Source organism: Strongylocentrotus purpuratus, unplaced genomic scaffold (genome assembly GCF_000002235.5).
Source record: "Strongylocentrotus purpuratus isolate Spur 01 unplaced genomic scaffold, Spur_5.0 spur5_scaffold_14, whole genome shotgun sequence".
Taxonomy (NCBI): Eukaryota; Metazoa; Echinodermata; class Echinoidea; order Camarodonta; family Strongylocentrotidae; genus Strongylocentrotus; species Strongylocentrotus purpuratus.
The window spans coordinates 12,791,758-12,813,702 of record NW_022145599.1 but is presented as its reverse complement, the minus strand read 5'-3'; the positions used below and the strand labels follow the sequence as shown (position 1 = coordinate 12,813,702).

Sequence of the window (21,945 nt, the reverse complement as noted above, 5' to 3'; positions counted from 1 at the left end):
CAAGAAGTATCCATTCATCAACATGGCTTTCAAATAATAATGGTATAACAGTTGACAAGCCTGTGATGATGTCAATAAAAGGTAGTGATCCAATTACGTACCTAGCATATCGATGCCAATGTCCTGAAGATCCTCCCACGTGATGTGAAAGACCTCCTCCATGACTCCATATCTGTTGGTGTTCAAGGTGTTGTGGTACTGACTGAGATCCAAAAGCCTCAACCACGTCCCTACATCACCCTGTAAAAAGCAAAAAATTATCGAGGTCAGTCTTTATAGTGATTCTGAAAAAGCATAGTTTAATGGAAGACACAACTCTGCAGCCGTTGCTCCTCAAGGTATTGTGGTACTGACTGCGATCCCAATACCATCAGCCATATCCCTACGTCAACCCGTGAATTAAATTTTTTTTTTAAATCCAAAAAAAAATCAAGATTGAGATCTGAATGAATTGCAAGTCTTCTAATCAATTGCAAGTCCTCTCATCAATCACAAGTTCTCTAATCAATTACAAGTTTCCAGTCCCTTATTTCTTTTGTACAAAGTTGCTACCCATATCAATCGCAACTTTTTAAAAGGCGGGCCCAGGACTAGGATAAAGCGTTCTACAGGTAGCAAATGGAAATGCCTGAGACTTGTACTTGTCACTTTATCTAGCTCCATCAAGCCAGATTGTAAACTCTTAAAGATGTCATGCGTGGGTACATAGTTGTTTGTGAAGTAGGCCACTTGGCTATCACTACATAACACTGAGCCAACAGGTATTATGCTCCTGTGCATACATCCGTGTGCTGCCCTCTATATACCCACGCATGAGCAACTTTAACATGTGAAAATAGCCTTACCGGTATATATCCTGGCACCGGATCTGCTTCTCTCATCTGTGCGATCATGGCTGTGATGCGTTTCCTGTGGCTGGGCTTGGTGATACCGATGGCTGTCAGGTCCTGTAATATCAATGAGATAAGAGTTTGAATCAATGACATAAGGCGACTGTGAAAGGGAGTCCCACAACATTTTATTCTTTTCTACACTATTGTAAGACCAGGGGAATGTCTCACTAGGACTAAGATCGACTTCAAGTTGGACTTAACTATGGCAGGCCATTCTTGCCACTAGTTCCTCTAACCATTCCTGGCATTAGTTTCTCAAGGGACGTATCAATCGTGGTCACAAATTTACATTTTTTGATAGTTCATTATTGAAGGAAAAAATATTATCTAAAGATCATAATTGAGAGACCAATAGTGAGAGCAAACAGTTGCATGAATGGCCTGCTCTAGTTTTAAAAGTCCAACTTACAGTCTATATTAGTCTTTGTGAAACACTCAACAGAAGCTTTTGCAACATGAAACTTCAAAAGTTATTAATGACAGCTATTTTTAGGCAATATGGCAAAGATTCACCGTTGTAATTCAACAGTTCCACTGATTAATGAAATTACTCTGAATGTGGGACCACTTGTAGACATTCCAAAAGTCTATGGTTTTACAGTAACCTGCATGTTAACAGTTATCAACCTCCAAGTGTACTTTAACGATAATAATCAAATTATAATCAGTCATGTCCAGCATGCAGACAAACCATTTAATTTAAATGACTTTTCACAATTTCCTTCTTTTTTCCCTTTCCTCTTTATATTATTGATTCTTCCCCCAAAAATGTGGAAACACAATATAAAACTGATATGGACAGTTAGAGCTTACGGGAAGTCATTAGCCTAATCTGACATGTATTCAGGAATACTTTGTAGCATTCTTAAACACCTGTCAATGATAACTGTTAATGATGTTGACTGACTTGATGATAAACTCAGCCAAAGTCCAAACAATTTTGGAAGAAAACTATCCAATTTCTAGTTTTTTGAAAATGAGAATACTTTGGATGCATGGATGGATGCATAAAGTGAATTTTCCCGGAGTATACAAAGCACTGAATACTATTATTAAGCACGATTTAGATCAGCTACAATAACAGAGCATTGAAGCATTGAATGAATCTATTGCTATCCATGTAATTTACCTGGGTGGAGAGTAGCAAATGGAGATTAATGTCTTGTTGAAGGACATCAATGCCTTGACAGAAATTTGAACCCTACATTGTACATCACAATCCAGTGACCTATCCACTAGACCATGGCACATTTATTAGAAAGAAGGCATTAACAAGCGATTTCGTAATTAGGATTTGCGCATGGGCAGATAGATCAAGGTCGTTCATTCCCATATTGTAAAACCATTGAGACGAATACTGGTATCGTGCTCATGAAAGTTACGTAATTAGTATTCATATATGCACCGACAGTACATTTATCTGATAAACAGGTGGAAGCATTCTCCTCAGAGGCAAACAAAAGGTATTCATGAAGCACCTCCATCACTTCGGCAGTGATTATTCTAAAATGCACAAGTGGGACGTATCCATCGTGTAAAAGATCTGGATATTTTGGGGTCATGTGTTCCGGAGCTATTTACGGACTGGCTTATCGGCAAGACATTGAAATAAAGAGGGTCCTTACCTCAGGAGTCATCTTGGCTATCGTTGGCATGTCGTATCCAGACCTGGTGAAGTTATTGGTGTATTCCATTAACCTTTGTCTCCTCAACCATTCATATATTCTATCAGCATCCTGAAGTAACAAGGAAATAGAACATTGTTCTCTTAATCATTGACACATCATTATGATAGGGGATCACAATATAGTTCAATTCATCAAGTCCAACGTAAATTACACCAACATGAATATGACGGAAAATGGTATATATCCAGAATTTAGCCAAAATTATAGGTGAAAGTGCACGTTTAATTGAATGCTCTCACTAGTCAAACTGTTCAAGAGCTCATTATCAATTTGTATTTTCACAATCTTGAGTTTCACAGTCTTGAAGTGAAAATGAAACTTATTTTTCAACAACAACAAAAAGAGAAAGGAGGGTGGGACAAACAGTATAACTTATGAAAGCATGTGCTAAAGATTACGAAGACAGCACTGTCACAAAGATCAGAGAACCAATATGTTATGTATCATTTGATCAATATCGACAACAAACAAAAATGTCTGAACCAGCAAAATAAAAACAAACACACAAAAACTTGCTGGAAATCATCTTCAATAAAAACCACAACTATCATTGCACATAGTGACCTGAGTTAAGCACATGGTGTCGGGCCTACTTACCTTGATTTCCTTACCTTGTTATGCTCATTACTCGGCCACTATACATGTTCTACTAAAATCATTTGGGACATGCCATTTACTTGTAATCTTGAGCATTCAGTGTAAGTTTTGTTGGATTCTGTGAGAATTTATTTGCTATCATTACCACAACTTAAGCTTATCTTTAATGGAAACTCTTTGTCAAGGAGTAAACTGAATTGAATTAAATTGAATTAGATTGAACTGATTGGCTACGAGAGAGATGTAATTGAGAGGATTCTTTCTTACCTTGATGCCTTCATGTTGAGCTGATATTGCATCCACATGGAAGTCAGATATACCATCACTGTGAGGTCTTTGGGAATCTAAAGGATTCAAATTAACACAGACATATAGTGTCAGTCACCTATCCTCAAAGCTCATTGATATAATAGACTCTCTTCCTTCAGAAGATGGAGAATGGAACATGAAATGCCCTCTTGAATTACTTTATTTAATCATTGTGAGGTCTTTCTGAATCTAAAGAATACAAATCAACACAGACAGATAGTACTTGTATAAGTCATCTATCCTCATAGCTCATCCATATAAAATAGGCTCTCTCCTTCAAAAGATGGAGCATAACATACCCTCTTGAATTGCCAACAGTGGTAATAGCGAGAGTTTAAAAAAAAAGGTTTTAGTCAGAGTTTTAGAAATCTGAGCAAAGCTAGGCGCCTAGCGCTTGCGTGAAGCTTTCAAGCAAGTCATGAAAAAACGGCACCTCACCCCCCCCCCCCCCCCAATTTTAAACTAGTTTTACATCGATCTCAGGGACTATCCATTTTAGGAGGAAAAAAAAAGTACTGTGAGGTTGGTGGGAATCTAACACATACAAATCAATATAGAGGATCCTGTATCCTCAAAACCTCATCATTATACTGGGCTCTTATCCAAGTAAAACAAGCCTAAAACACACTTTTAAATTGCAGAACATTAACCACTTCCTCCCTGTGGGCAACCAATCCTGCCAAGGAATTAAAATAGTTTGCTCGTTGGTTTGACAAATATTTGCTCAATACAGAACGGAGACAGGTGCAAGAATAACATACTTCCTTTTCCTAAAGCAATGAGATTATTAATCAAACATCAACAGAAAATAATATAGGGACAGGTATAAGTGGGTGACATATTTTCTTTTCCAATGCGAATGAATAAGGACCTGTTCAATACATAAAATCTAACCTACCGGTAAACATGACCGGGGTAAAAATGTAAAGCGCTTAGAAACTAGGAAATTCCTGATGTATCAAGCGCAATGTAAGCAAAAATATTATTATTATTATTATTATTGTTATCTTTTTTATTTATATTTAAACTGTTCATACCATATGGGTAAATATCACCAGCATATCATCAAACTTTCAGGTAGGTTATGTCATCTCTGACATTTCAACTATCTTTATTCAATGCACCATTAACTGCACATATGTTACAGTATGTCTGGGAGATAAAACAATATTACAGCATCTATTCCCATACTGATAACTTTACAAAACAAGCACAAAATCAGGTAGCCCATTTCCTCGAAATCTATACAATAGGTTTGTTTGCTCCGTCTCTCAACTCATATCGAAAACATGAATATTCAAAAGCAATGTATTTGCATATTCATAACAAATACAGTGTACATGCATATGTACAGATTTAATCATTCCAGATTATTTCTCAGAGGATTTGGTCGGTTAGCTCAATCTCTCAACTCACATCGAAAACATGAATATTCAAAAGCAATGTATTTGCATATTCACAACACATACAGATCACAGATTTAATAATTCCAGATTATTTGTCAGAGGATTCGGTCGGCAAGGGTTGGGATAAATCCACCGTCCTGGTACTCACCATTACAGTGGAAGTCCGAGGCAAGCATGTTGTCCATACTGTGGGCCGGGTGGCCATGCATCATAGATTTGTTGTTCTGTAATGATTGGTGACCACCCATCATACCTAGGTGACCTCTCATTGCTTGACCCTAGGTCGATAAAGAGGAGAGTAGGATTAATGAGGTGAATATTGCATCACCTAGACAGGTACCGGTATATCACTTATATTAAAGTAGAAATAGACCAGATAGGTTGCAATTGAATATAACAGATAAATAAATTAGCATTCCTATGAATGCCTCATTATTTCAATTCACAGGTATTCTTGGTTTTCACTTTTCCATAACTTAAAATCAAACCAAACTTACACTCAATGTTCAAGACTACAAGTATAGGACATAGATAAAACTTGGAGTTTTCTGATCGCTGAGTAATGAGCAAAGAAAGATGCAGAAACTAATTTAGTCATCCAAAACAAAATTTACAAGAATGTGTTTCATATATGAACACATGTTGTGCTTTTCAGAGAGTGTGATCTCCAGTCAGTTCTTATCTATAAAAATAAATCTACAGCATGATAGATATTTCAGAAATAGTTTGAGCCAGTTTCTCAAAGTAGAGGTCAATTGCAAACACTAAATATTAGCATTGAAAATATGGTTCTCTTTCTGAAGTGCATACCACACAGATGAGTTGTTGGACCAGTATAATGTCCCATTATGCAACAAAGGCTAGGGCCCCGTCTTACTAAGAGTTACGATTGAACCAAATCAATTGCAATTCCTTCGATCAATCGCAAGTTTGCAGTCTCCTATATCTTATGTACATACTTGTGATTGATATCAATTGCATATAAGTTGCGATTGATATCAACTTTTTTTAAGACTGGGCCCAGATTGTTAAAATTGACAAAAGCAAGCAACTTTCAATTCTGCATCTGTTTAATAACAATAATCACATATGTCAAGAAATGCTTACATTTGCAGTATGGTCCTCTGGGTAGTCCGCACCGCTTGGAGGTCTATTCCTTGACTGGGGTGTTCTGAGCCAGGGAGGATCGTCAAAACTTGGTTTACCTCTAAACGGCTGCCTACTGGGTGAACTACCGGCTGATGCGGGGAACTGAAACTGGTTGTAATAACCACCATTGCCTGCAAGGAGGAAAGGAATTGAACGCGTAAAGGTTAACTGGAATGGTGGTGGCAGGAATTATAGAAATTGAGGAAACTAGCACCTGATCACAAAAACATATTGCCAGAAGTGATTTGAATTAAGGAACTGAAAAGGGGTTTGGGTAAAAATATATACTGCCCCTAGAAACAAAGTATTAGGCACATTATAAATGTGATCTATTATTATTATTATTATTATTATTATTGTGAAACTTTTTGTTTGAAGCACCTGATTGCAGGAACATGTTGCAGGAAGTGATTTGGATAAAGGAAATAAAACGGGCTTTGGGACTGATCATATAAATATATCCATGTATTGCCCTCATGTTACCTTACGTAACTGATATCCTGGAGAAAGAAAAACTTATTTCCCTTAGAAATACAAAGAAAAGTATCCATGTTGATGGTCTACATCAACAAAAAGGAAAAGCTTTGTAAAATTAAAAAATACAGATTCAAAGAGGAAAAATATGTTGTACTTCCCTCCTAGTGTATATGTATATTCTTTCAAAAGATACAAGTCCTTTTCCTTGACAAAATACATGATGTATCTATCAGAGTTTGTTTGGTGGGAGCGGGAGACGGATCAACATTGATGATGCAAAGAGAGAAGGCTAATTAAAAAAGCCCTGAGAAAATCTCATTTTCATTCTTGCTACTACTACTTCTAGTCAAAAGAGCCCAAACTTAGAGTTCCCACTTTTGGTGCTCAGAGGGATAATAACTTACTAGTTGGTGAAATTGATTGTGAGAATGGATGAAAAAAAACTTACCACTAGGAGAGTGTGGAGGGTAATGAGGAGAACTAGGAACACCATGGTTCATCCTCGAGGTAGGGCTTGGGGGTACCATGGCCGGTGATTGACCCCCATGGTGCAACATCTCGGGTGGTGGAGGGGGAAGATCCTGTACACAAGATGATAACAACAACATGGTATCTATTAATACATACCGGTAGACAAAGCTTGAGACAATCGGATTGAAACCTATTGGCCGGTGTCCACAAGGAAGTTTATCTTAAACCATGTTTGAAACCTCCACTGTACATGTATGGCCTCATGTCCAATGAAAGGGCAATACAGTTTGAACGATGGTTTAGATGATGGTTCAAATTTTAATCTTTGTGAATTCAGGCTTTAAAAACTGAGTATGTAATGGAATTAGATATGCATGTAATACTACAGTGTTGTATCAAATGGTTTTAAAAATGGTTTAATCAACAGCTGTTTAATTTGCTTACCGGTACCTAAAGATTTTTGATTACTAATTCAAATTCACCATCTTTTTGAACCGATGATCTTTGTCATCTTAATTTTTTTTATCTTTCATGAAATATATTTCTTATCATCATTCATATGTCTCTTCTTCTCCCCACCTCTTCATGCTCAATTAAAAACAACATGACAAAATGAGGAGAGCAGTGTTCATGTCTTGCCTGTTCTAGATCTTTTGCCACTCTAATTTTACCGTTTTCATCTATTCTTTCACTCAATATTTTCTGCTGCATCTCTCTTTGGATTTCTTGTGGCTTACAAATTCATTTTGCCTGAAAGGAATTTTACCGGTATATTGATTATTACTGTCAAACATCACCTCAGCAACATAAAGAGGGCAAACATTTATCAAATTACACTCAATTTTCACCAAAATAGCATCATAACACAAAAATCGATCCCAGCCCTAACATACTATCGTTTTGATGGCGAACCAAACATATGCTGTTAAAAACGGAGCAATATGATCACTCACTACGAGCCTAACAATCAATCTATCAAGCAATTCTTCACTAAGCCTATGGCTATCAATACATCATTTGACACATTGTGTCGTTGGAAGGGAAAATGCCATGACAACATGGGCATATGACAGAGTGAGGGAACCTAATAGCCCTTTCCAAACAGGCTAAAAATATATTTAAAAAACTGCATAAAATAAAGTATTTCAGGTTACTGACTGGAAAATGTTGCTGCACCCAACAAATGCATTATGTGTGATATGTGCATTATAATATACACATTTGTGATGAAAACAGCTTAGAAGCTCTAACATATGCTTAGGAAAAAATTGCTCCTGGAGTTATATTGTCCCAGTTATAGGTTTGGACTGCGTTTAGATTGGAATATATGTCAAGTTTAGTATCGGGAGTAAGGATTAGGTAGAGTGTTCAGTCCCAGGTTGAATTTAAGAATCGGGTAAGTGTAGGATATTGACAGTGGAGCAATTGTCGCTGGAGCTTGGACCATATAACGCCACCGTTTGTGTCATTGTATTTTGTCATGGGTTAGGAAGTTTTTGAGGCACTCGACCAAGTCACGTCTGAACAAGGCATGACTTGGAGGGAGCCTGGCTCTAGAGGGACTGTTTCTTACCATGCCATGGGCCATCGATGGTTCCCCTGGGTAGGAGTGAGCTAGGGGTAGAGAAGGGTCCTGCTCATACCCCTGTTGCTGCTGCTGCTGTTGCTGCTGTCCACCTAGATTGTTTCTCATCGGTGTCGAGTGCTCTGTGCTCTCTGCAATAATGAAAAGTGGATAATATTTAAATTTCAATTCCCAAATTATTTTTGTTTGTAAGCAATATTTAGATGTTATCACTATACATGTGTAGTTCATTTCATTTGTATTTAAATGTATTTCTAGGATATTGTGTATGATTCTTCTTAATTGGTATGATGTTTTTAATTTTTGAATTCTGTGAATCCATTTGCAATTTAGCCTTTGGCTACAATGAGTGAATAAAAGACCTTGAATTGAATTAAACAAGGATGTGGAAGAATCGTCATGAATGTTCAAGTAGGTGGAAACTGGAAAGGGATGGTTTTATTTGTATCAATATTGGTCATATACATGGACAATTCTTTGGGGGGGGGGGGGGAGAAGACTTTATTTGCTGTTATGTTGGTCATATACATGGCAAATATAGAACTATACAATGTTTAGTTGGAAATTACAAACAGTACAGCGTAGCAAGAAGAAGAAAAAGACTTGATTTTTCCCCCTATTTTTTAACAATAGAAAGTAATTTTTATTTAGGGGAGGGGAATTACATAAATTTCTTCAGTAAACAACTTATCTGACTAAACATTACAACAACAACAAAAAAGACACCTACATGTTCATGTACCGCTCATCAAAAACAAATTTGTCATAACATAACACCCCGTCCCCTCCCTCTTCTGAGGAAACTTATTCAGAAGCACCTGCTTTTTGAAAAGTGAAGCATTTCGTATTCATTTCATCTGCGGGCGTGAGGTCTAGATATCTATTGAGAGCAAAGTTCTCTCCCATCCATCCATTCCATGCTCTACTACAAAGTGTGTCGAGTTTAAAAGCCTTTCACTCTTTCAGATGAAAATCAGTATGGATTTACCCAAGAGAAAGTAATAATGGTAATGCACATAAAAATACAGATGCAGTATATTTGATTGCAATATTCTCATGGCAGGAGAGATAATTTCTTTAAAACCATTATTAGTATGTTCAAAGCGGATGAAATGTGAATACTATTGTATGCTCTATAATTGTAATGGAATCGTACCAAAAACTTAGGATTGCGGCCTCAAAAAAGCTTTCACTATGGTTTTTTTCCTTTTTTATCATGATTTCATCCTCATTTCCTAATGGACTTTTATTTATTCTCTACTTGAACACGAGGCATGAGGGAAATATTCTGAAGTTCCACTTGTCAATCATAAAAGGGATTGTTCTCATTTTGTTTAATTTGGTGAAAACTGTGCAAACGTTCCCTTTATAAATCCCTCTCCACAAAATGTAAATTCATCACAGTATTCTACTTGTATTGATCCAAGGATCTTTATATTTCTTTCAGGATTGTGGTCATACAACACCATTAGGAAAATGTTCCCTTCATTGACGGAATTTGAAAAAAAATTGTATCATTATTGGAGCATTTCATGTGCATGGTCTGCTATTAAGAGAGAGCCAGAAGGGCATTAACTTATACAGTGTCAGTTTGCATCATTTTACACACTGTTAATGTCTTTCTGCTCTCAACTGACTATCTGTTCCCTGTGCAGTTAAAAGTATTACAAAGTTTTGGTATGGGGTCATGAATTTGGTTTAAATGAACATATTGGAAGCATATGCGATTTTACAATATTCAATGATCGTTGTCGCAGTTGAAATCGAGTCTAAAGTGATGAAATTGTAAATAATAAACTCTTTATGTTGTATAGCGCTCTCTCACGACCGATATTATTTTAGCTCTAAAACAATGTTTCTTGACTACGATCGACCGATTTGCTATTCCCGTTTGGAAATTATATATCAGAACTGCATATTCTGAGATTTTCATGGTCGCAGCTATCAAAGAATTGCCTTAGGCGCTATTTGAAATATTTGAAATTTACCAGGAGCACCGTTAAATTTTTTATTATTCAATTTCTCGAAAGCAGAAGTGTTTTAGGGGATAAATTTTCTAGTGATTATAATAGATCCATAGGGGCATCCAAATATATCAACATTTTAAAGAATGACTAAAATCAAATTTTCAAAATTTCCCAAAACTTTGCATTACCTTTAAAGCTAACAGACACGAAATAGAGGAAAAGAGGACAAAATCTAGATGAACCTGATTAATATTGAGACCTTGTCAGCACTTCAATGGCACTAGACAGCAGACGAGAGTGGGATGCCAGTGTGAATTTGAAGTAGAACACTTAACTCTTTTTATCTGTCAGGGAATAGCACGCCGTTTCCTATACCGGACATGGTGGTTTTTTCAAAGGAAAAACAACTAATTGCACTACCATATGGTGCAGAGGAAACCCATGCCATCAAACGGCTGTTTATCTGAATTGTTTTCTTTCACATTATCTACACTGGTTCGTAGAACTATTTGACTGCTGTTGCGTAATACAAAATAATTTTAAGAATTAATTTACACAGACTTGTAAAAATACAGAGGCAACTCCCACTCCCCTCTCAAAGGCTCAAATATAAAATTTACAGTACGCTTATGAGAGTAACTTTGTCGCTTTTCAGCAAAAATGCAAAATTAATATCATAAGCCATAGACATGGGCATTGTTTCATAAAATTTGTTATCAATAACAAAAATTCTTAATAATATCTACATGTCTGCCAAATTTGCTCCTTGCCAACCAAATGCCAAGATTTCAGTAGCTTCTAACAGTTATTGTAACTTGTTAATGTTATTGATAACAAGTTCTATGAAACAGGGCCCAGTTCGTACATGTACATGTAGTTTGGCACATAATTAAAGATAAACTTTAGTACTGGTAATGCGATTGCATTGTGAAAGAAAAGGTGTGGAAAGGATCAGAAACAGTTGATCATGTAGCATGTAAGTATTGGTGTGCACTGCAAGGTTCTGGAGTCATCAAAATCATAAAAAATTTGACCGAGTCTTGGTAAAGTAACAAGCACTCACATAGAAAGCTATATATGGGACAACACACATGGTGTCGGGGCTAGTACTACCTTGATTTCCTTGTTTTTCTATGCTCATTACTCAGCCAGTATACATTTTCTTCCAAAATTGTTTGGCACATGTCATTTATTTGTAATCTTGAACATTCAGTGTAAGTTTCATTTGATTCTGTGAGATTTTTTTTTTTTTTTTTTACCAGTACTGGAGTTTATCTTTAATGTTTAAATCATGGAAGTGGTCACACTTTGCACATTTTAGAGATAGGTGTATCGCACCCAAGGTACTGGAAGTGCTTAATGGATAGCATTTGTTTCCGCCTAGTGCAAAAGATACGAACTTTCCGACCTTGTATCAAGGAACGACCTGTTATGATGTAATGCTTACAGTGCACAAAACTTCATAAGCTCAAGCACATATTTTTGTCTCAGAGAGTCAGAGGATTTTCTAATCTTGCACGAATGACCTTTATCTGCTCATCTACAGAATGGTTCTACGAACTGGATCTATAAACCTGACCATCATCCTTTTTGCACTTAACAGAAAGCTTGATAGGTTTTTCTTTCAATGTGCTGGGTGTTTTGGCTTGCACATGGCTATTACATGGCTGTACATCCCTTATGCACTGTTTTTTTTTTTTTTTTTGCTTCTATATGGCCATTATATCCTTTTTGTATTAAGCTTACAACTTGTAGGGTTTATTTCTCTGCAAGATGGGTGTTTTGGCTTCTAAATGACCGTAATGTCCTTATTGCATTAAGCTATTAAATAAATTGTAAGTTGCAGGGTTTATCTCCCTGCAAGATTGGTGTATAAAGTCCTTTTTTCCACTGAGCTGATAATTCCCCCCTCCCCCCCCCCCCCCCTCCTTGATACTGGTAGCTTTATGTTTACCTCTATTTGACCAGGTGCCTGATGAGCTAGCGGATGCCGTTGAACCGGTGGAGTAGCGGTGGTTGGTGATGTTGTCCACTGAGGGGCTTCTGGAGGGGTTCCTGTAGGGACCAGTAGGCATGATGTTGCTACCATAACTTGGCAGAAAAGCTTGTCCTGGAGAAGCAAGATAAAAGAAAGAATAAAGGAGAATGTTGAATGTTGGTGATGTGGCATGAGTCAATGTTCAGTGGTTCAAAATGTAAATCAACAAATATCCATGAAATACATGTAAGTAAAGTCAAACCTGCTATAGTGACCACCTGTATAGAAAGACCACTTGTCTACAAAGGACACATTTGTTGTTTTCCTTGAAAAAAAGTTTCTTATTGAAACATTTACTATTAAAGGGATCCGGTAACTTTGTCTCAGATTCTGAAACAAAATTCAGGATTTAGCACATGCTGCAACGATAATTATATACCTTTAGGTCAGTCAGGAACCCCATGACTTTTACAAGCCGATCGTCTGTCTGATTCTCAAGATATTTATGATTGGAATTACAAATTTTGCATAACACTACAGTCTATTGGGGAAAACGAGTATGGTAAAACCGGTCACTCAAAGATTTTTACTTTTTTGAGGCACTTCTTGATCATTTTGAAGCGCGATTATTTTAGGGCTTCGATATTACACCATATCACAGACACTGGTAACATGTAGGACCGTGTTTCTCAGATTTAACATTGTTAAACGATCCCTTTAAAAGGAACTTGTACTTAAAGACATCCTGCCCATAAAGACGACCTGCCTATAAAGACCACTTTTCTTGTTTCCCTTTGGTGGTCTTTATTGACAGGTTTCACTATACAAGGAAGAAAGTAAAATAAATCTATTGCTCAATCAAGCATTCACTCTGACATCAATTTATCTATCATTCCACAATTAACCAACATCAACCTATCAAGAGACTAACTGACCAACAACCCATCCACTCCGTCCATAACTCAATCAGGCAATCAATCAGACATTCAATCAGACATTCAATCAGACACTCAATCAGACATTCAATCAGACAACTCAATCAGACAATCAATCAGACAATCAATCAGACAATCAAGCATTCACACTCACATCAATCTATCAATCATCAACAATTAACAGACATCAACCCATCAAGAGACTAACTGACCAACAACTTATCCAGTCCGTCCAGAACTAACTCACAATCAGGCAATCAATCAGGCAATTAGGCAGGCATTCAATCACACATTCAATCAGACAATCAATCAGGCAATCAATCAGACATTCAATCTCACTGACCAATCAGGCAATCCATCAGGCAATCCATCAGGCAATCCATCAGGTAATCAATCAGACATTCAGTTAGACATTCAATCAGACAATCAATCAGACATTCAATCAGACATTCAATTAGGCAATCAATCAGACAATCAATTAGACAATCAATCAAGCAATCAATCAGACAATCAACTAGACAATCAATCAGACAATCAATCTCACTGATCAATCCTTGTTAAGTCATTTGCAAGCAAATTCATTCCAATGCACTTCAGGGCAACTCAACATACAGTTTATTACTCATTTGAGTCCTAATCTTATGCTGCATATTACAAGAGGGCAGAAGAACTCAAATGGAGAATCAAGAGACGTGTACTATGGTCCTCTGGTCAATGTCACCTAGCCAGCTATTAATTTAAACCCTAGTTAGATCAATAAAACAACTCTGTAATCTGATCAGATCTTAAAATGAAAGTATCTTAAAATCGACGGGTACCGGTAGTCGTAATTGATCGTCAATAGGATACAGTTACATTTTCATCACTTGCAATTAATTCATGAATACACGACTACCAGCAAATGTTGTTGCTCTCCATGTTTATGATCATATATTGCCTGATACAAGGTCATTGATAATGAAAGAATGAAAGAGTTCAAGATGAAACCTACTACACCCAACAAATCAAATTACAAGCACGTGAAAAAGACAGAATGATGATAGAACTTCCTTATAAGCCTCAAGTGTGATTCCTAACCTTTGTCTCTTTCCTCTTTCTTTCTTTTTTCTCTTCTAAAGATAGGATTTCTTTCTTTCTCTAATTTAAAGTCTTTCTTTTTCTCTTCTGAAGTCTAGATTACTCTCCTTCTCTCTTTCTCTCCCCATCTCTCTTCTCCTCTCTTCCCCCTCTCTCTTCTCTTTCCACCTCTCTCTCTCTCCCCCCCCCCCCCCTCTCTCTCTCTCTCTCACACACATGAACACATAGGTGTACAATACATGCAAGCCAATAAGCTATCAATCACATCCTTTTATTTTCAAAACATACAAGTGGGAAAGTTTATCTCTAAATGATGCCAATTTCCTACAACATTGATTCCCATTATAGGATTATAATATTTTGTTTCGCGTAAACCATATTGTCCAAACAAGCCCTCGAGTGGGAATTCACGCAAAACCATCTGCATTATTTTGTAAGGGGGCTTTTCGCTGTAAATCCCCTCGTCATGTCTGTCTCCTGTTTTAGCGGGATGCATTCATTCCTCTTGCCCTGGAGTAGGTTCTTGCTAACACGAAGGCTGTGATCAATAAGCACTGTCCATGTTCATTGAACTCTACACCATGCACATCTCCTAAGGGGTCATTCAGACAAGGTAAATCATCATGTACGGGTGATTCGATGTATGTCATACGGGACAGCATTCCAACCATACTGATGGAGGCTATACAAGAATAATTAATATCAAGTTGTTGTGTTGTAGAATTCAATATTAGTTCATTGTCTTTTTAAGTGATTTTCATTTTTGTCTCATCTTTTCTTTTTTGTGTAAAATAAAGGATAGCATGAATATGTTAAACAGGACATATTTTAACAGAATTTCCCCATAGAAACAAACAGACATCCACACTGTAGAGGGAAAAGAGTGTACATTACACAGATCACATAATACATTAACATTTATGTCAGGGAAAAAATTAATATTTATTTTTCGGGGGCTACTTTTCAAGCTTGCCTGCATGAAAATAACTTTCTAAAATTTGTTTTGCATTGAACTCTATGCAAATTTACAGGGGCTCTTTTCTGATTTTCTGGGGCTATTTTGGGCATTTCAGGGGCTAATTCGCCCCGAGCCCCCGTGTATTTTTTTCACTGATTTATGTACATATATGTGCAAGGCTCTGATCAAGGGCATAAAAGTGTTACATATGAGGTGAATTTTAAAAGTCAATTATAGACTGTGGCAACATTATTTTTGTAATCTGCAAACATTATGCAACACATAGCTAGAAAATCAGACCTTAACAAATTGCCATTAAGCGGCAATCAGTAGCCAAATATCACATCATCAAAAATGTTACGTACATAACTCGGTGTCCACTTCATGCTGATATTTCTCTTATAATTTAAATTTTTCTCAACAAAGTACATGAGATGTTAAAACATACCCTAAACAAAACTTAAAACCATTGCCATATCAACTTTTTTCAATTTAGTTATTAGAATTTGGCCAAAACAAATATGGACACCGAGTTATGTACAGTACATCTTATTCTCTAGATGCTTTCTCTTTGCCTTATTGTCAGATATGGTTTTGCATTAGTCTAATATCGACTTCAATTGAAGTAATGATGTGTTTCCTGAATGAAACATAATTTGCAAAGTGTAAATAGTTTGTAAACTACTATTTCAGGACTGAAATGTAAGATTTCTGTACTTAATCGTACATAACTGTGGACACCAAAAGTAAGTAGTTTTACATTCAAATTATAACTTCTTGTTCCTTAAATTCAATAAATGTTTGTTTAAATGAAAATGCAGAAGGGTGCAATTCATGCTGACAGAAATAAATTGATTCATTTATGATAATTTATTTCAAATTGTGATTGGTAGTAACGTACATAACTCGGTGTCTTTTCATAACGGTGTCTTAGTTATGTACATGACATGAAAAAGCTCAAACTGCAATATTTTGTAATATTCTTCTCACCAAATCAGACGTGTGTACAATGTATGTCTTATACATTGTTTACTACCTTACCATAACAAATAACTAAATATAGGGGGTCTTATTGAAGAAAAAACAACATGGTGTACGTACATAACTCGTCACGTACATAACTCGGTGTCCATTCATTGTTGATTAAATCACACATACAATTAAAATGGGGAATCCAATGTTATCAGTGCTCTTCATTCACCTATATACACCATTGCATTATCATTTTGAAAGAATACAATAAGTTTTTGTATAGATTCTGTTGCATGGTTTGTTCATAACTGCAGGACACCAAACATTTTCCATTTTCAGAAATCTGAATATTTTTAAAACCATGACCCAGAATGAAATGATCTGATTAGAAATCAAAGATAAAGTGAAACTAAACATTATAACATTGCAAGCTTGTAAATAAATCAATTATTTATACACCATTCTTCAGTTAGTAAGATTTGAAATTTGCAGGACACCAAAGTTATGTACATATCACAAAAATTGTATCACGTGTAAATGGAATAAGAAAGTAAAATAATAGGAATTAACTCAACAGAAATGTTAATTATTACATAGATTCTACATCAAGATTTAAAAAAATCACAAGTTTTGCATCCCATTAGTAAAAATATGGTATCCAATTAGTGCATGTTTTGAATGTAACGTTAAAAGTGCTGAAAATAGGCCTTTTTTCATCATAAAATTGCTCTAAAATCTTTAATTTGAACTCAATGAAGCTGAAAACTTGTTTGGAGCTTCCCCCAATGGTACTTTCTAATATAAAAATGCTAATTTGTGTCTGGGTCTCATGGTTTTGGATAATTGAACAATTTCCCAGTGTTCAATCTACATTTTTGTAAGTGTACCCTTGATCTGAGCCATGCACATATATGTTTGGGTAAAAAGCATGGAGTTGTGAACAGTTATTGTAATTACATGTATACTGCAAGACTGGAATACTTCATACAATGGACAAGCCTGTATTTCGCTCTCCAACTTTTCCCTAAGATTTTGTAAACACAAGTAAAACTTCAAAGTTATGATCACACACTATGGCTCCGCATAAGAAACTCCTGATTGAAAAAAATTTACATCTGCATGCATAGGTCCACTGTTCAAGTTTTCAAAATCATCGGTCCAGCACAAGAGTTAGGGGACCCATGCACACCGGGAGCCTATTTTTGGTCGAACCGTTTAAACCTGTTCATTATCTATGAAGTCATCATAGAAAACATGGTACAGTATTCCTTGTCTGAATGGGGGTTAAACAACTGCAAGGGGAGTCATCTCAAGGCGTCTCAAGAGGCCAATACGAGCCGAAGAGCTGTTGGATCCTAGCCAGCCGTCTTGCTAGAGCAGCTCTCGCTCGCTCCGTATTGACGTCAGGACATAAACAATCCACCTTCATGGAGGAATTTGGATAAGCTCAATTTCCCTCCTCCTCCTCCTCCTCCTTGTCCTACATTAACATACGGTATATTGTCTGTTGAGACTTGAGAGCCAGAAGGGCGTAAACATAAACGTGATTTTACATTGTGTTAACGCGCTTCAGGCTAATGGGAGATGATTTGAAGGGTCCTCTTCCAAGTAAGACAGCTCATCAGATTTACATGAAAGCCTACTCACTCACTCCATTGCTCACTTTATTGTCTTCTAACAGACATCGTTAACTTACAGTTCAGGGATATGTACCATCATCCAGCCATCTCTGTTTCACAAAGATCCCAAGTCAAACTTAATTCTAAGTTGGACTTACACTTTATGGAGAACCGAGAACCATATATATTCAAAAGGAAAAATTCAAGCATTTTAGACTTTACATAAATTCCACATCAAGAACATGAAACCTCCTTGATAATAGAAAATATGAATAATTTGAATCAACATTTTTTCCAATTTAAGATAACTTTTATAAAACGTTTTCTAAGATGCCAACGGCTTTCCATAATTGTTAAGTTCAACTTAGGAGCTTTGTGAAACACCCCCTGTTCATATAGAAATGATGCATGCGAATAAGTTCATTATGCGATCTATCAACATTCAAGTTGAGGCTGTATGCATCTATCATACTCTAATGGATTTATATGATAGGCCCATAAACAGCCTAAACAAGAGCAGACAGATCCTGTTACAAATGAATTAAAACATGCATCATTTGTTTTACACAATGAAACTCCTAGATCCTCATTTCAAGTTTCAAATTTGTTTCATGTAATTACCGCTTACACAAATGAACTCCAAGTTTAATGGGCTTACTTTAGCGCACACAGTGCTATGGGATAATTGACTAACTGTGAAAGAATTCAGTACCGGTAGTCAATGGGCTAATGGGACAAGCTGTGAAAGAAGGTCGTAGTCAATGGGTTAATTGACTAACTGTGTTAAAGAATTCAGTAGTCAATGGGCTAATTGACTAACTGTGTTAAAGAATTCAGTAGTCAATGGGCTAATTGACTAACTGTGTTAAAGAATTCAGTAGTCAATGGGCTAATTGACTAACTGTGTTAAAGAATTCAGTAGTCAATGGGCTAATTGACTAGTTGTGAAAGAAATCAGTACAAGAAGTCAACAAGCTAATTGACTAACTGTCAAAGAATTTGTTAGTCAATGGTTTAATTGACTAGCTGTGAAAGAAGTCGGTAGTCAATGGATTCATTGACTATTTAGCTTTGAAAAAATTCAGTATTCAATGGGTTAATTGACTACCAGTACTTGTGGAAGAATTCAGTAGTCAATGAGTTAATTGACTAACTGTGTAAGAATTCAGAAGTCAATAATTGCCTAAGTGTGTCTAAATAGAAAGTATGATATGACAAACAAAATAATTATCAAATCAAATAGAAATTACAGGCCTTGCTTTGGCACTCAGCCTCAGCAGATAATATACAGGGAGAACAGGAGTCTTCAATCAACGGATCCCGAAGAAAAGAAACATTGTATAGCTGCCTCCTGACTGGGCTGCATAGCCAAATTCTATGTGACAGGTTTGATTTTTTCCAAATCATGTCATTTAAAACTACTCACAAAAAGGTCAAAGTTGAAAGTTCAGGAGTACAGGATCAATGTCCTATAGGCTGGGGATCACATTTGCCATAAACAGTTGGGCTTATGTTGCCCTCTCAGATTCCCCCACGGTACAATACATCTAATATACAAGACCCTTGAGAAATGAGGGAGTGTACCCTGCTAAATCATGGAGAGGCTATTGAGACCGAAGTCTTGTATGGTGGAGAACTGGTGGTGACAAAAAATGGAAAGGTGTAATACATTTTAATAAAAAATGTATTACAGTAGAATGTGTGAACTTGATGCATAACTCAGAGGCATCGATTCCTAATTACATTCATCAAGATGCATGAAATAGAACCTACACGTTTAATAACATCTACTTCGACTTTGAAAGCCAGAGCTTAGAAGGGCGTTACTTTTGAGTTAAAGGATAAAACATGACACACTTCTGACTTTTAGCGGATATCATCTTCAGAAAGGACAAAGGTATTACCGGTTACAAAATAACAATATATGATAGAATGTTATGAATGACAAAGCTAGAATACATGATGTCACACTCTGATTTAAAACTTTCTAAACAACAGGCTCCTACCGGTATATTTTTTCTGCCATTTTCATGTGAGACTGTCTTGTTTTCACTACTTCATTTTTGTATGTGCACTGTATCTGATTTCAAAATCAAATGCTAAACTTAAACAAGAGAAAACATAGCTTTCCACTTCAATTGTCCATACAGGAGGGAAGCTTAAAGAATTCTACGAATGAAAGTAGAATTTACATAACATTACATTACAGACAGGATATTCCAGTCGTCTCACTATCATTTTCCACTTCACAAAGTCTTTCCTGATCAATTTTCTGCCTACTTTGACTGCACACATCCCCCCAAAGGCTTGCTAAGCATCAAAACTAAGTTCAAGGAAACTACTTGTACTTGTTGTCTGTTTAGAGCCAAAAGGGCATTTATCCATATCATTTCACAAGAGCTAACACCCTTCTGGCTCAAGACAGATCTTGTGTATGAAACTAAGAAAGATTCCTAATTTCCTAGAATGAACATAAAATCTGCTTCAATACTTTGGTCAAATATTGCAACTTTGCAAGAAAATTTCATATGGTCAAATCCAGTGGGCAGGACTCGTATCAGTAACTCAGGAGTTTTATTTATTTATTTATTTATTTAGTTTTATTTCAACAGGGTAGCCCCATCAATAGTTAAAATACTGTTATACTCGGGGGCCCTGCATAACATAAAAATGCATATAAAGACATACATGAAAACACCATTACATGGTGAATAGTAAACATGATATACCAGGAAGAATACAGATTAAATTTCAAATGTAAATGTAAACTCAGCAAGTAAAAAATGATTTATTCATTGGAAAGTGTTTCATAACTTTCTCTCTACCGGTATATAATCAAAAGAAATAAAGACAAGGAGATCAGTTATGATGTGAACATGGCCGATGTAGTTACGTATACGATGGTGTTTTATTTCAAACCCTTCACTGCAGTTCACCCATAGTATGTCTAGACAACATATGGGTGGAGGAGACAGTGATTCCATTCCAAGCCTTCCTAATCTCACTATCACCGTTCATCTTCTCTCATCCAGACATTTCTTCCAGTCACTTACCCACCAAATACCAGTATCTCATTCTTCACGTTCTGTAATTTTGTATTAAAGGTAATACAAAGTTTTGGTATGGGGTCATGAATTTGGTTCAAATTAACATATTGGAAGCATATGCGATCCCACAATATTCAGTGATCGTTTTTCGCGGTTGAAATCGAGTCTAAAGTTATGAAATTGTAAATAATAAACTCTTTATGTTGTATAGCTCCCTCTTAAAGTCAAGATATTAATTAAGCTATAAAACAATGTTTCTTGACTAAAATAGACCGATTGGCTATACCCTTCTGAAAATTAGGTATCACAACTACATATTCTGAAATTGTCATAGTCGCAGCTACCATAGTATCGCCGTAGGAGCTATTTGAAATTTATCAAAATTTACCGGGAGCACCCGTAAATTTTTATATTCCGTTTTTCTCAAAAACAGAAGTGTTTTAGGGGCTAAAGTTTCAAGTGCTTATAATACATCCACAGGGGCATCCAAATATATCAAAATTGTGAAGAATCACTATCCAGCCAATTTTCAATATTTTGTATTACCTTTAAAGTGCTATGGTACATTTTGATTTTAGCATTCCTAAATGATCAATCACCAATATTACTACCGGTAATACTATTATTATATTGTCAGTTTAGAGCCAGAAGGGCATTAATTTGTATACTTTCACACAGAGTTGACGCCCTTCTGGCATCATACAGACGATATATATTCCTGTTACTTCACATCTTCACCTTCACGTGCCCTTCAACTTTGTGTCTGATTTCGAAGAAGTTCACTTAAAGATTTCAAGTAGGTTATTTCAAGGTATCT

General features: G+C 36.3%; 1 protein-coding gene across 2 annotated transcripts in view; it reads right to left on the bottom strand.

Annotated features, from left to right (window-relative positions):
• Positions 1-21,945, bottom strand: part of LOC590908 (TRIO and F-actin-binding protein) — a 106,082-nt gene that overhangs the window by 6,316 nt on the left and 77,821 nt on the right. For both annotated transcript variants that reach the window (XM_030984215.1, XM_011683501.2), the window contains 9 exons: positions 12,497-12,652; positions 8,564-8,706; positions 6,968-7,100; positions 6,001-6,173; positions 5,042-5,171; positions 3,446-3,522; positions 2,519-2,629; positions 846-947; positions 102-240 (listed from right to left, as the gene is read on the bottom strand). In XM_030984215.1, coding sequence (XP_030840075.1) covers positions 102-240; positions 846-947; positions 2,519-2,629; positions 3,446-3,522; positions 5,042-5,171; positions 6,001-6,173; positions 6,968-7,100; positions 8,564-8,706; positions 12,497-12,652 — 1,164 coding nt within the window. The remainder of the gene's footprint in view (positions 1-101; positions 241-845; positions 948-2,518; positions 2,630-3,445; positions 3,523-5,041; positions 5,172-6,000; positions 6,174-6,967; positions 7,101-8,563; positions 8,707-12,496; positions 12,653-21,945) is intronic.